The 14,815-nt window shown below is 33.5% G+C and overlaps 1 protein-coding gene across 2 annotated transcripts; it reads left to right on the plus strand.

The window, feature by feature from the left end:
* The first annotated feature begins 1,506 nt into the window (after positions 1-1,506).
* Positions 1,507-14,509, plus strand: LOC126821244 (delta(14)-sterol reductase TM7SF2). Of its 2 annotated transcripts, none has more exons than XM_050549627.2 (11): positions 1,507-1,691; positions 3,089-3,161; positions 4,554-4,895; positions 5,158-5,337; positions 6,026-6,212; positions 6,438-6,632; positions 9,549-9,775; positions 11,125-11,296; positions 11,579-11,659; positions 11,865-11,987; positions 12,465-14,509. In XM_050549627.2, the coding sequence occupies exons 2-11, from the start codon at positions 3,138-3,140 to the stop codon at positions 12,623-12,625; spliced, it is 1,692 nt and encodes a 563-aa protein (XP_050405584.1). In that variant the 5' UTR covers positions 1,507-1,691; positions 3,089-3,137; the 3' UTR covers positions 12,626-14,509. The 2 variants fall into 2 exon arrangements, with proteins under 2 accessions (XP_050405584.1, XP_050405583.1); XM_050549626.2 differs by having other exon boundaries at positions 1,508-1,691; positions 5,155-5,337.
* The last annotated feature ends 306 nt before the right edge of the window (positions 14,510-14,815 follow it).

A 14,815-nucleotide genomic window follows, 5' to 3' on the forward strand; every position in this document is an offset into this window, starting at 1 on the left:
AGTGACCAGAGAATTAACAAGCTCTACAGTTACAAATTTACTTTGGCATTTTACCCATATTTCTGATATCAAAATAGCACAATATACAAATATTATTTACTAGAGCTCCCATAAGCATAAAACTATCAAAGATTGCGCCAATATTACGGGCAGAATAAGATGGAAATATATCACAATTACCAATTACAACGGCGGGGGGGGGGGGGGGGGGGGGGGTGCAAATTTACTTAATTGATGCCTTGAGAGTAGGCCTAATAACAACTATTCGGTTTTGTCATCATTCAATTTTAGAAAGTTCTTTGACATCCATTTTCTCATTTCACTAATCACTAATACAGATCTCAAGTTCCAATTTTGATTTATAAATTGAAAGATGGACAATTAGGTGTAAATGAAATATAATTGAGTATCATCGGCTGAGACCACATTTTCTGACAATATTACCTAATGGTGACCAATTAAGGTAAATAAAATCGGACCAAGAATAGAACCTTGACGAAGACAGATTGATATTTAATTGGTCTACTTGGGGTGGGTTTTTAACATTTTTTGGGCGTGATGGGGGGGGGGGGGGGCACTACGATAAAGGATGATAAATTATCAAATATTGATAATTAATAGGCTATAAGATATGAGTTGAAATAATGAAATAATATTGGATTTGGGTAAATTGTGCTATCACCGAAACGTCAGGTATCATGGACGAATTATTGGAATAAAATTTACCATGTTAACAATTACTCCCGATATTACCTGGTTTGTGTCCAAAGGATTTTAAAACCCTTCTCATCTCATTTTTCAACACAAGATCATTCATAATTGCTTATAAAAAATAAAAAATCTCATTCCAGTACTTTGAAAATTGAGGGGGTCACGGGTGGTTAAGTCAAGTGGGTAAGACACTGACTCGCTAACCCCTGGAGGTCGGGTGTTCGATCCCTGCATTGGCCGAGAAAGTTCATCCAGATTTTCCGGCGTGGTTCACCCTTGTCAGTGAATAGATGCAAGACGGGTGGCCTGACGACCGCTGTCTATATAGTCGTTCGGATAGGGCGAAAAACCGAGGTCCCGTGTACACATTGGCGTGCACGTTAAAGATCCCTTGACAGTTGAAATTCGATATAAGAGTGGGCCGTAGTGCCACTGTTTGGGAAAAAAATTCCCCTCATATAGCACACCCTATGGCGTATACCCGTCTTCATTAACCCAGTTCGGAGCAGAACAGTAGGACGTTAATAATAATAAACTCCATTTCATTAATTCATTGCATTGAAAATTGACCTGCAAGAGCAAGACTGCATTTATTAAAGTTAAAGTCGATCTCGGCTACACAGTAATTATGATAGCAGCCTTTTAGTATTTTTGAAAATTTTAGTATCAAACCAAATAAAATAAAACCCTAGGAAACACTGTGAACAAACAAATAATGATTATAATTACAGAACATGTTGTCAATATGACTTGTACTTGTAGTTGTACCAAAGAATTGTATGCTTGTACGAAACAGACTATACGAAACCCAGCCGTAAAACAGATTAACTAATCAGAACAGTCCTTGTAGCCCTACAGGATTTTTAGCCAATCAAAATCAAGCCCGCCAAGCGTCCTGTGAGCGTCACTTCTAAAGTGTATTACAGAATTTCCCGTTAAAAGAAGCAACCACGATCCGTGTTATTTACTACAATTTTACGGTAAGTTGTTTGTGTTGATTGCTGTGTGGTATTCGTCGTGTAAAGAATGCATTTTATGATATCCCCAATTGAAAACATCGCAAACATCACAGAGTTTATAGGATTTCGCTTATGTTGTCTGAACCACTGACAGTGACAGTAAAAAAAAAATGTAAACAGTTTGAGTTTGCAACTCTGCCAGCCCACTGGCTGAAGAGTCTTATTGTATTATCTGAAGTGAAACGCCAGTTACGGAACAACGGCTTTGTTCATTGAACCCGATCAAAATATTACAACATCTCAGTTTGTTAGCGGTCGACTCCCGACATGTTGTGCCATGATTTGGCCATTTGGATTTTAAAAATGTCTTGATCTAAGTCTATAAATAAGTTACATTAAATTCTAGGTTAGGCCTAGTCTGTCCATATGATTTAGCTGTAACCATGCGGCGTAGGCAGGGAAGGAAATAAGAAGTTTATTTCCTATCGATGACGGCTCTCATTCATTGGACCTAAATAAGTAAATTGTCGTTTCCTCGTTGTTCATTCTAAAACCATTTATTTGTAACACATCGCTATTTATACGCTGGGTAACAATGAATAACCCCATCAAAGAGCGCCTTGTAACAATTAAAAATATTATTGAAAATATTCACGCGTAGAAAAGAACATAAAATTTCCTATAATATTTGCATATTAGGCCCTGTTCTGTGTCCAAGATTGATAAAGGAAATTTATAGCCAAACATTACTTCGAAATCTGTGTATTTGTTTTTGTGTAAATTCTGTGTGGTGCAGTCCCCCTGCACTTACTATTAGAGACAAAGAATCCTATGGATTTTCAAGGATTTCCAATAATTACTGCCAGAGTTATGGCCCTTGATTACTTTGAAAAATCTTGTGGGTGCTCTACAGGCCAAAGTTACCATTCGATTGACCTTAATTTATGCACAGATTTTAAGGTCCTGTGACGAACAAGTATATTGAATTTCAAAGAGTTTTGAGTACTTAAACAGCTAAATCCATGATATTAATTGTTTTGTATACCCGGTACTGAACATTAGCGTGGGACAGAACAAGAAGCCAAACAAATTCTAACGATTTCTGATAATTACTTTTAATGAGCTGTTACTTGTACTCAGATTTTAGTGTTGTAAATGTTCCATTACCGACCAAAGAGAAAAATATTCGACAACGTTGTTGGCCTCCTGGACGACTTAGCTGCTGTGGGCATATATTTTATTGCCTTGCAATCTATCTTTGATTGGGTTTACAAGAATATCAATTCTGAAATTACGCCCTCAGTTGAGTTCAGTTTTGCCTTGGTTGTCAGGCAAATTTGAAATTATTTTTCTATGAATTAATTAAATGTCTTTGAATTACATGTAAACCTTTTTCTCTCTTTTTCACTTCATTACAGGGATCTGAATTTTTTTATTTAAAGAATCACAAGTCTGAAAACAGTAAAAATGCCAACCACTCCAAGGCAGTCGGTAAGTCAAGTATTTGGCTTGCATAAACAAACAGCTGACAAATTGTTTTTATTTTGAGGAATACATTTATATACAACACTACATATTATATTAATCACATTTTCTAGAAGGCACAACAATGACATTTTTCTAACATGTAGTTCTAATGTGTTTCTGTCAGACAGTTGAAAATTCTTTAAATTTCTTGAAATTTATTAGGTCAGAGAAACAGCTGTGAGCTGAGTAGAGCAGAAAGCCCTGTAACTGGGGACCACAGGACTAATAGTTTACACTAGACATGCTGTATAGGTCAATTTATATCCAGGTTGTTTGTGTTCAGATAATAGGAGATTCAACAGCTCCATAAATATCTCCTTGTCAGAGAGGCATATCCAAACCATTAACTCCCTTCTCATTATTATTTAGTTAACATGAAATTTGACTCCAGAAATTACCAGCCCTCCTTTGGCTGCTCACCACTTGACTTTATAAATTGTACATTTTTAAGTGAATGTTTGCTTTAATTTGTATAAGCTGATTTATTTTAAACATCTACTCTAGTAAGCAGATTTATTGGGAAAGGTTTGAAATAAAGTTTCCGATATAAGATGATTTAGAATTAAAATTAATGAATGAATTAGGATACATATATAAGCTTACACACCATGACATCCTATTGTATGCTAGAAGTAGACACTGTAATTTTCCTGTAGTTGAAAATATGCATGCAGCGTCCTATTTTCTGTTTTATTTATAACTTGACCATTCTCAATTAGTTATTTTTGAATTAATGAATAAAGCTTTGTACCGTTGTGTAAACTAAGTACTTTTCTTGTTTTGTGTACAAATAGTTAGGGATCATTCTAAAAACCAGTAACCACACACCCAACTGTGTAGTGTAAAATTATTATTGCAACTTAAAATTTTACAAAGTCAATGAGTAAACTTTTTCATTCACTTTTTTTTCCGTTGACATTGTATTGTACTATTAAAATGGAGTTGTCACTTTTTTAGAACAGACTATACTTTGGCAGTAACAACGCTGAGGTCATAGTTCATTTCGGGGTCAGAAATGTTTGGGGTCAAATGCATATGGTGATTAATACCATAGATCAGACGATGTTTTAAGACATGGTCTGCTGTAAGTCATTATACGCCTATTTTCTCAAGTGTATGACATTATCTGAAGAATAAAAGAAAGGTAGTTATAGAATCTAAAAGTAGTAGGACATGTGACAGTCACTGGATTAGTTTCAGTTCTAAAGTTGAGTTAGCTGTTTATTTTTATTATACAATGGATAAGTTATCTATTTTTGTAGGGGTTATTATTGTTTGTTGGATTGAGGATTTGCATTCATGATATTACAATTTGATAAAATGTGAAATTGATTTATTCACCATAATATTTTTCAGCGTAAATCATCAAAATCTCCGGGTAGAGGTCTAAAAAAGACCACTAGTGGACGATCTAGAAGTCGCAGTAAAAGTCGAAGCCGAGCCACAAAATCTGCTGGAAAATCTCCTGCTCGTCCCAAGGCCAGTAAATCACCAGCTCCAAAGTCAAGAACACCTGGAAAATCACCCGCAAGAACACCCCGGGCATCTAGAACACCAAAAGCAGCTACCCCACCTGTTCAGGAAGATAAAGTAGATAGTATTAGACCCAGAACACGTTCCCGATCTCGTACAAGAACCCCAGTAGACGTAACATCTGTTAGACAGTCGGCAAGAATCAGTGCCCTAGTTGAAAGAGAGGTAAAACAAAACTTGAAGAAATTTAAGTCATATTAATATAGTTTGTAGATGTATTTCATTCCTAGGAAGAATTTTTTTTGCCAGATCTAAATAATATTTATTCCTAGGTTTTGATGAAACGGTCATGTAGATTATTAAAAAGAATTATTTTATGCCCTAAAATTAAAACCTTGAAATTCAATGTAGGTTTGGAATTAAATAATGATTTTGAGCTTTTCTTTTGGCATGTTATTTTTTTCTATTTGAATGTACCGATTAGAAGCAAGAATCAAGTAAGATTGTAGCACAGTTAAGATCAGAAGTACAATCTAAAATGTCTGATATAAAAGATAAAGCTGTAGAGAAGACCAAGAATAAGGAATTTGGTGGACCAATAGGAACATTCTTACTAGTCTTATTATTACCAACTGTAGTATTTCTACTCAACTTTGCTTGTAATAAGGTAAGATTTGAAACAACAGTATAGGACTACTTTTGACCAAACTGATCAGCAGTGAATATTCGCTAGACCACTACAATCACTGAAAGGGATGGCATTGGTGGAAGTTAATTAGCTCACAATATTAACTTTTTTTCCTTCTGCAAATTAAATTCCAAAACATTTTTTTTTTTTTTTTGAAGTATTAGAAAAATAAATATCTGTGTTTAAAGTATATCTGGGTAAAAATATTGCCTATTTACACTGTAGTGTAAATGGGTACATACAATAGATGTAAAATGAGTAAAAGGCACCATTCTGCCCAGACCGGTTTACGTTAGGCATGTTTTACTTGCCAATGGTCGATGCTGTGTGATGTGGATGTCACACGTAGAATGCATGCAAACTTTTAAAGGTCAGTAATCTTAAACAGATTTAGAAGAAGGCTTTCGTTTTACCACTGTGAAACAGATTGACTTTTGATGTGAACTAAATTGGACACAGATTCCAATAACAAAATTTATATCCCAAGTATAATTTCTATAAATCTAGTATGGACAATGTTTAGAGAAGTAATTAATTGGTATACATCTTTTATCAACAGAAATGTCTTAGCATTTTTACATAGCAAGGAGTTTGATTTTTTTTATCTTTGTATAGGAAAATTTTTTGAAATAAAAGTAAAAGTTTATTTATTTGTTTTGCTTTTCAGAAAAGATGTACCATCATGGAAATACCCAAATTACCTAAAAGTCTATCTTACTTCTTCGATCTACAAGCTACATATATCTTCTTGGGTTGGTTTGCCTTTCAAGCTGTATTAGCTGTCTTACCCATAGGTAAACTTGTAGAAGGTCAACCATTAAAATCTGGCGGAAGACTTAAATACAGATGTAATGGTAAGTTAGTACACAAATTAATAAATTATTATGTAAAGTTAATATAAATCTGGTGTTTTCTAAAATAATCAAAATAAAATCAGACACAGAGACTTCCCAAGTCGAGTCAAAGTTAATTTGTAAGACTTTGCCACATACTTTTGTTAGGTTTAATTGATTTTCACACATCTACAATTAATTATTTTATGGAGAAACTTATTTTGATGTCTGAATTTTTCTTTTCAGGTTTCTTTGCCCTGATTATCAGCATAGCAGCATTTGGAGTAGGTGTATATTACAAGCTACCTTTGGACATTGTTCATGCCAAATTTTTCCAGATTATGACAGCTGCTACACTCTTTAGTGTGTTACTTAGTATTGCTTTGTACGCAAAGTCCTTAGTTATACCGAAAAATAAACTAGCACCAGGAGGAAATACAGGTAATACATGTTGATATTGATAATAAGAGCCAATATTCAACCGGCTTTCATACCAGTGGAACATAAAAAGATGTATGATCTATACAAGCATAGTATACTTGCAGGAAGGACTGCACCAAACATAATAATTCCAGTAACAGGAGTAGGAGGACAAACATTTTAAAAAATATTAAACCGTGTATAGCTCTAACTCAATATTATCCATACCATACTATTGGTCCATTTCAATCAAAAAAACATTTTAAAATCAGTTCCTGACATTGGGTTCTCTATGACTCTGTATACAACTGTTTAAAGTTCAAAACAATAAAGCTATACACCCTTTAGGTCTAATTTTAGTATCACTTTTACAAGTAAAATTATGTGTTACATTGATAATTATTGTAGCACAAATTAGAAATTTCCTTGATTCTGATTGGTCGAATGGACAATAAACCCCCTCTAAATTATAAATATGACTGTACTTTTTATACGCTCTCATTGAAATGTGGTCGTATGAAATGTGGTCGTCGGTCTGGCGTCCACAATTGCTTGTGAATGCTCTAGGGGCTAAAGTTAATAGAGACAAAGAAGCTTATTGGTTTCTGATAATTACTGCCAGAGTTATGGCCCTTGAATGCTTTGAAATAAATTGTCAGTATCCGATTGACTTTAAATTTATACGCATTGTTTAAGGTCATGAGATGACGAAGCCAATTGATTTTCAAATATGTTCGTTACTTACTGCCGGAGTTAAGCCTTTGACCTCTTTGAAAAATGTTGTAGTATGACGAGTCAGTTTTAGATAGTATTTAATGTGTCATGGTTAATATCAATTAGTTTAGATAACAGACCTCATCTCTCAGCCCCCCTTGTTTCGAGATAAGAGATGGTGCAAAACAGTTCCATGTAGCAGAGCCTCTATGCAAATTGCATCAGGCCTTAGTAAGCAAAACTGACAATATTTTTCATCAAAACAACGATTGATTATTGTTATTTATTACATTTCTAGCACATCCAACAACAGTTAAGCATATAATCCTATCTGAAACGGGTATAAATCAGCGTATTTTTAGCTTGTCTCTCTAGAGGTCGCAATTATTATCTGATTTAAAAAACATTTGAATATATCACCGTTACACTGTATTGATGCTTGAGTTCGAGTGGCTCAACACCTAGGGGTCGGGCATTCACCCAAAACAATAGGATCATCCTTAGGGTGTAAGAAATAGGTATGTAAAGAATTACGACCTGTAGGCGTCATAAAGACACATAAAAATTGGGCGTTGCTCTGTCCCAGAGGGTCGGGCATTCACCAAAAATAATAGAGGTCATCCTTAGGGTATAAGTATGAAAAGGTTTCAAGACGATCCATTAAGAATTGCGGCCTGTAGGCAACACACAGATACACAAAGTGAAAATGGGCGTGGCTCTGTCCTGGGAGGTTGGGCATGTACCAATGATCCGTTAAGAAATTTGTCCTGTATATGACAAATACAAAAAAAATGGGCGTGGTCTGCCTCTGTGGGTCGAACATGCACCAAAAATAATAGGGATCATCCTTAGGGTATAAGGAATAAGTATACAAGGTTTCAAGACAATCCATTAAGAATTGCACCATGTAGGCGACCCACAGACACACACATACACACACACAGACAGGGGCAACGGCATAATAGGTCCACATTATGAATGTGGCCGTATAGAAATATGCGACAACACTACTTGACTGCCCGGACGACTTAGCTGCTGTGGGCATATGTTTCGTTGCCTGGTTAATTACTGCGTATAAATATAAAAGTGTATTTTTTTTCATTTTTGTGCTCAATGGTCTTTCTCAGTTCAAATCTTTATTGACAAATATCTTCAAGAAATTTGACACACATGACTATCACACCATTTTCAAACATCATCTTTTATAAAAACACATTCCTGAAATACAATAAACAGTAGAAAATCAGTCATGAATTTATTAAAACCATTTTCGGGTATCCAAAAATATTCGTAACTAGGCAGTGACAGCATGGACAATATTTTTTTCTTTTTTGGTCGGCAGAATTTGTTTAAATCTAGCTTTGATCAAATAAATCATTAGTCACAAGAAATCGCTTGAAAATATACCATAATGAGGTAGTCAAAAATAGCATCTGAAATATATGCCTAATTATATTTGCCAAACAGTTAGAATCATAGGCTAGACATCACTGTCATAGTTTTATAGGTTATTTTTGAGGATGTAATTACGAACTGCAATTGTGTGAACAAGAACTAGATTAACAGTCTGCAAATATAATACTAAAGGCTGAAAACTTACATGAAACTCCCAAAGCATGTCATCTTTGTCATCGAGAGTTGCTCCTCTTTAGTCAGACATGGTTTTGATTCCCGGTTGCACGTGACAAGGAGTAGGGTCGCCTGTCTAACCTCGTGGGTTTTCTCCAGGTCCCCTGGTTTCCTCCGACTGCTAAAGACCACTATGCGCAAGTGAATTATTGAAATAAAATTGAACCATATCTTAGTCCTGAAATGACCTGGTTTGTGGACTTTAAACTCTCTCTCTCTCCCTCTCTCTTTGTCCTTATCCCAATAACATTTTCTTTCATAATTCATTTACCAGCAACTCGAGACTCGAGCATTTTAAATTTGCAGGAAAGCGAGGACTTTCTAAAATGGGTGTAAAAATGTTTTCTTAGTTCCGAAGAAAGTCATGTCTCGTGTTCTAATGATTCAAACATGGTTAAATGGACAATAAACCCCCTCTAAATACGAAACAGGAAGTGTTTATATCCTAATTGAATGTCAAATATTTTAATTCTGGGATACCAGTATGACTCCAAAGATTCACTTATTCTTCAAGTAGTATGTAAATGTATTGCAAGTCTAGCATAAAGTTTTGTGTAAAATGTATTTGAATATTGTTGTATTATTTTATTTTAGGAAATCACATCTACGATTTCTTTATGGGACACGAGTTAAATCCTAGAATTGGCACATTTGATTTAAAGTTTTTCTGTGAATTGAGACCTGGTCTGATCGGATGGGTTATGTTTAATTTGATCTTCGTATACAAGGCTTATCTAGAAAACAACAAAGAATTTCCACCAGCTCTAACACTGGTGGCTGCTTTCCAGATTTTCTATGTAGCTGATGCTCTGTTTGCTGAGGTGAGAAACAGTTTTCATGTTACATTTTGATTATCAAAACTGTCTTTTTCTAGATAATTTTCAATAGATTAATCCAGACTTAATAATACTAAGGCTACACAAAATAAGTGTCTCGGGCAAATGACAGCTGAAACTGTAGGGGGGGGGCGGTTTATTTTTTTTTTTATCTCATTTCTGGCTAGAGGATGATGCAAAATAAAATTTGCCTATTGTTGAAAATTGTTGGGGCGGGAGGACGGCCTTGTATTTTTTTTTTTTTTAATGAGAAAGTCATTACTTGTCTACGGTTTTGCTTTCAGTTATATATTATAAATACTTAGAACATAAACCCAAAAATCAAGTCTACTCAAACACTGAACACTGACTGAAAGGAAAATAATTTTCCATATTTAATTCATGTAATGTAGCTTACTAATGGTAATGGTGACAACCATAATTGAAATTGGTTTAAAATAAAATTCCGTACGACTATTAATAGCCGTCCATAATAACGACAATATTTTAAAGAGTAAGCCTCTGTCAGCATGTGTATCAAAAATAATCATCACTGGTTTATAATGATTGACCTAATTCCAACCAATGCATGTCAAGTGTCATCGGGATTCGGGAAATGACTGTTTCTCAGGTTATTCGGTGTGTTTCTCAGGATATTCGGTGTTCTATCTGGGGTTTATATCGAATGACTATTTAAATTTAACTAACAACTCGTCAGTAAAACCATCAAATGTGTAATCCAATTATTATTTTCCGGATTATCAAAACTACCGTTAAATGTGCTAATGACCCAGATTCTGACTAAGGTATGGTGACTATCATCGTATCGTATTCGTAGCCACAAGTTATAATAATTAACCTATTCTACGATTCATTGTTTTATAAGTAGGATTTTTTCAAACATGGACCGACTGAAGCCGGCAATAATGAGCCCATTAAGATCGAATGATTGAAATACATTGCATTGTTGTCAATGACTTTCGATGTTTAACACAATCAAATTTTAGTTCACAAGGGGAGGTAATTAAAATCACGTGATACAAAAATGGAGGTTCTTTCGATATCAATAAAAAAGACCCGTAAATGAGCGTTTACATCCGAATCAGTTTAATACATTTGAATGGATATTCACGTATGGGGCATGTAGATACATGCGGCATATTTTTTTTTACGACTTGCTTATCGATGTTCGGGCGGGCGTTACATATTTTTTATTTTTCATCAAGACTAACAAATAGGCCGCACATGCAACCAATTTTGCGTGCGGGCGGTGCCCGAGAAACAACTTATTTTATTTGTGTTGCCTATACTGAAAAATTGAACTAGTAAAAATTATTATTTTTGTTTAACTTTAGGAGGCTATTTTGACAACAATGGATATAGTACATGATGGTTTTGGTTTTATGTTGGCATTTGGAGATCTTGTTTGGGTACCATTCTGCTACAATCTACAAACACGATTCTTATTAGAAAACCCACAAAACAACATGTACTGGTATTGTTTAGCAGCTATTGGTGTTCTTAATGGTAAGTAGAATATCTATAGTGCCCCCAGATCTTCCTTTGTAGTATATAAACTCATTGCTGTAGAAACTGGAGTTTATTAGAAATTAAAAATGATTTTCTAGGCATTAGACATCTGTATTATTCAATTCTTAGATGATACATACTGGTATTTCATTTCTATTAGTTTTTTTCAGAACCCGCTTATTAAGAATTAAAGTGAAGAGGGAACATTGTTTATTTCATTATTTTAGTGAACAACCATTATGCTAAAAGTCTACTTTTATATGTATTTATTTGTTTCAGTTATTGGTTACTACATTTTCAGAGGATCTAACTCACAGAAAGATGCTTACCGAAAAGATCCACATAATCCAGCTCTTGCTCGTAAGAATTTTTATTCATTACTTCAAAACATATTTACATGTCTGATCAGTGCAGTGTGCCAAATTTACTCATGTGTGAAGTCTTGATGTCATAACATCCTTTTAATAAAAACCTGCATATAATGAGCAAGAATTTGATTAAAATAGCATACAATCATATTTTATGATCTTTAAACAACAGTGTCATGTGTATTAACATTTTACAGATCTAGAGACAATCCCAACATCTACAGGACGACGATTACTGGTATCTGGATGGTGGGGACTCTGTCGTAAACCTAATTATTTAGGGGATCTAATCATGGCAACAGCCTGGTCCATGTGCTGTGGTAAGTAAAATATTGGAATACATAATTGTTTTTTTTTTTATTAAAGTAATTAAAAATCTGTTGAGTGGTGAACAGCCTTCCCAGATTCCTCAAGAAATTTTCCTGCCACAATGATTTTAATTGCCTGAGTACATATAACAATGCTTAGAAGGCAAACATGCCTTTTCAAAACGAAATTAGGAACACTTCACAGACATTAGACATAATTGACCAAAACTGGTTGCAATACATGTTAACTTCAGGAACCCCAAGTAGAAATGTTATGATTAAAATAATTGAGCTTTTCAAGATTGATCTTGATATTGGCAAAAATGATACCACTAGAAAAGCCCATGAATTCAAATGGATTCACACTTTTAAGAACTTTTGCACCAGATGAAAGGGTCCACACTCCATTTGTTTACTTACTATGATTAATCCAAAGATTGTTTGTTGAATCAGAGGTATAAAAATATGATATTTTTTTTTTATTTTCAGGATTCCATCATGTTCTTCCATATTTCTACCCTATCTATTTCCTAGTCCTTTTGATCCATCGTGGAATGCGTGATGATGTTATTTGTCGAAAGAAATATGGTGCTTCTTGGACTAGATATTGTCAACGTGTTCCTTACAAAATCATCCCATATGTATATTAAAAAACATACATTGTTTTAGTTTCAGGGTCAAAGTTGATTGTTAAGTTTTCATTAATCAAATATTATGGTTTTTAAAAAAAATTAAATCAGAAAAAAATCACTACATTATTAAATACATCTAATGTAAATTCATTCATAGATTAAGAACTGAAAGTTTTAATTTGTAACAGGTTTCCAGTATATTTTTAATTCTACATTGGTTATTGTTATTACATCAAAACTCGTGTACAATATAATTTCATATTTATTGTTACTCATAATTATATTCATTGATATTATATATATATGTAAATGTCAATTTATTTGAAATGAACTATAACATTGAATAATACATGTATATGGAATTTGTAGAATTTATAGCAATGATTTAAATTCTAAAAGTTATTTGATTTTATCATTGATCTTTTTTTAACAGATAGAAAATAAATTCATATTATTTGTTTAATGATTGTAAAATTATAGAATGACTCGAATTTTATTACTTCTCTTCCAATATATTAACATCAAATGCTCACAAAGACGATCCATAGTTTGCACAATAGATTTATTTTTATTGATATCAAAATGAATGTATTTTATTTTATTCTTGATTTTGAATTGTTCATAATTTAATGATAGCAGCCTGACATTAATATAGTCTTTTCTTTTATCAGTATTTTTAACCCATGTTTTCTTCCCTGTATTGCAAATTTTACATCGTTATATTTTGATGGACATTTATATTATTTCATCTAAAGCCTCAAGGTAGACAAACATTGTTTAATGGACCAATTGATTACTCCCAATGAAAATATTTGGTGTTGTAAACTGTGGGCTATTCACAAAAGTATACTACCTAATAGTCAAGTGGTTTGTTTTGTTGGGTTTTTTTTTTTTTTTTTTTAGCTTTTTGACATTTTAAAAGGTATATTAGGGTATTTTGTTATATCCTATTGTTTTCATTTTTATGTGCAATTTGGTTGGTATTTTTTATTGTCCCATTGTTTGTAGATGAACTCTTAGTTGTAAATAGATGAGCTTTATTTCATTGTTATGTTGCTTGATCATTGGAATGCGAACTTTTGAATCAAAATAAGTTCACCAGTTGCACTAGACTTGTTATAAATGGAAAATAGAAAACTACACAAATGCTGTAGTTCCCCACCAATAGTATGATTATGCTACTTGCCTATAAATGATTATTATGCTTTCAAGTAAAATGTCACCCACTCTTGCTAAATGAGACAAATGCCGCAGGCCCCCCTTTTCAGAATTCAGCATGAAACATTGACATTAAGAATAAAGAAAATATCTGTTTGGAATGTTTTGATGTTTACTACTTCAATGTGAAATATCTCTGTTAATTTTTTTTTAATGATATATGCATACGTCATGTACCAATTTAAAGATTTTTTAATAGATATGCTCCATTTCGTTATTTTAACCCATGTGTCACATTTAGCTAGAGCATGTCACAAATAGGAAAAGGGTGTAATATATATTTAATGATAATTTAACATGTAATATATTTATATCTGTAGTGTAGAATATCTCTGGTTTACTCATGTACACTAGTGAGTAGATGTGATTGAATCAGAGATATTGGACTATGATGTATTGTTGTATAAATATTTACAATGAAGTAGTCTAAATAACATAGTGCTTTACCATTACATTGAATATGCTTCCAGCAAATACATAGTACCACAGAGTAATAAATAGTATCAATTAAAATGCATGTATTCAAAAAAGCTTTACATCATTTTTTAGTCGTAGATTTCATCAGTCATCATCGTTGTGTATGTTTCATCATGTCATTTGTATATTTTTGCTTTTGATTTGTAGGCATTTGACTTCGTAAATGAGCCTGCCATAAACAAAAAATATAAAAACAAGTAAAAATTCTCTGAATTAGTTTGTTTTTGTTTACTTTATAAGATACTAGCAGATGACCTGGCGCTGCATGGGGTCGGTTGTGCCTATAACTCTGAAACCGGAAGCGGTAAGACCTGTGTTACTCAATGCCGAATCATTGTCAATGAGCCCTGTTTCTCGAAATCTTAACTAAAGTTAAAATCAAAATTTTAGTAGATACTTCAATTTTGATTTGCTAAGCACTAAAATCAATCTAGTATTATCCGATCAAATTACTAAAATTTGGGTTTTATCTTAGTTAAAATTTCGTGAAACAGGTCCCTGGTCCAAGCTACC

This window comes from Patella vulgata, chromosome 5, assembly GCF_932274485.2.
Source record: "Patella vulgata chromosome 5, xgPatVulg1.2, whole genome shotgun sequence".
In the NCBI taxonomy this organism is placed as follows: domain Eukaryota; kingdom Metazoa; phylum Mollusca; class Gastropoda; family Patellidae; genus Patella; species Patella vulgata.

Bases quoted from the DNA above. Each gene is read 5' to 3' on its own strand.
- LOC126821244 (XM_050549626.2), top strand. From the start codon at position 3,138: ATGCCAACCACTCCAAGGCAGTCG. The intron at 5,338-6,025 runs GTAAGATTTGAA...TTTGCTTTTCAG, and splicing joins TCAACTTTGCTTGTAATAAG to AAAAGATGTACCATCATGGA. The intron at 11,660-11,864 runs GTAAGAATTTTT...AACATTTTACAG, and splicing joins ACATAATCCAGCTCTTGCTC to ATCTAGAGACAATCCCAACA.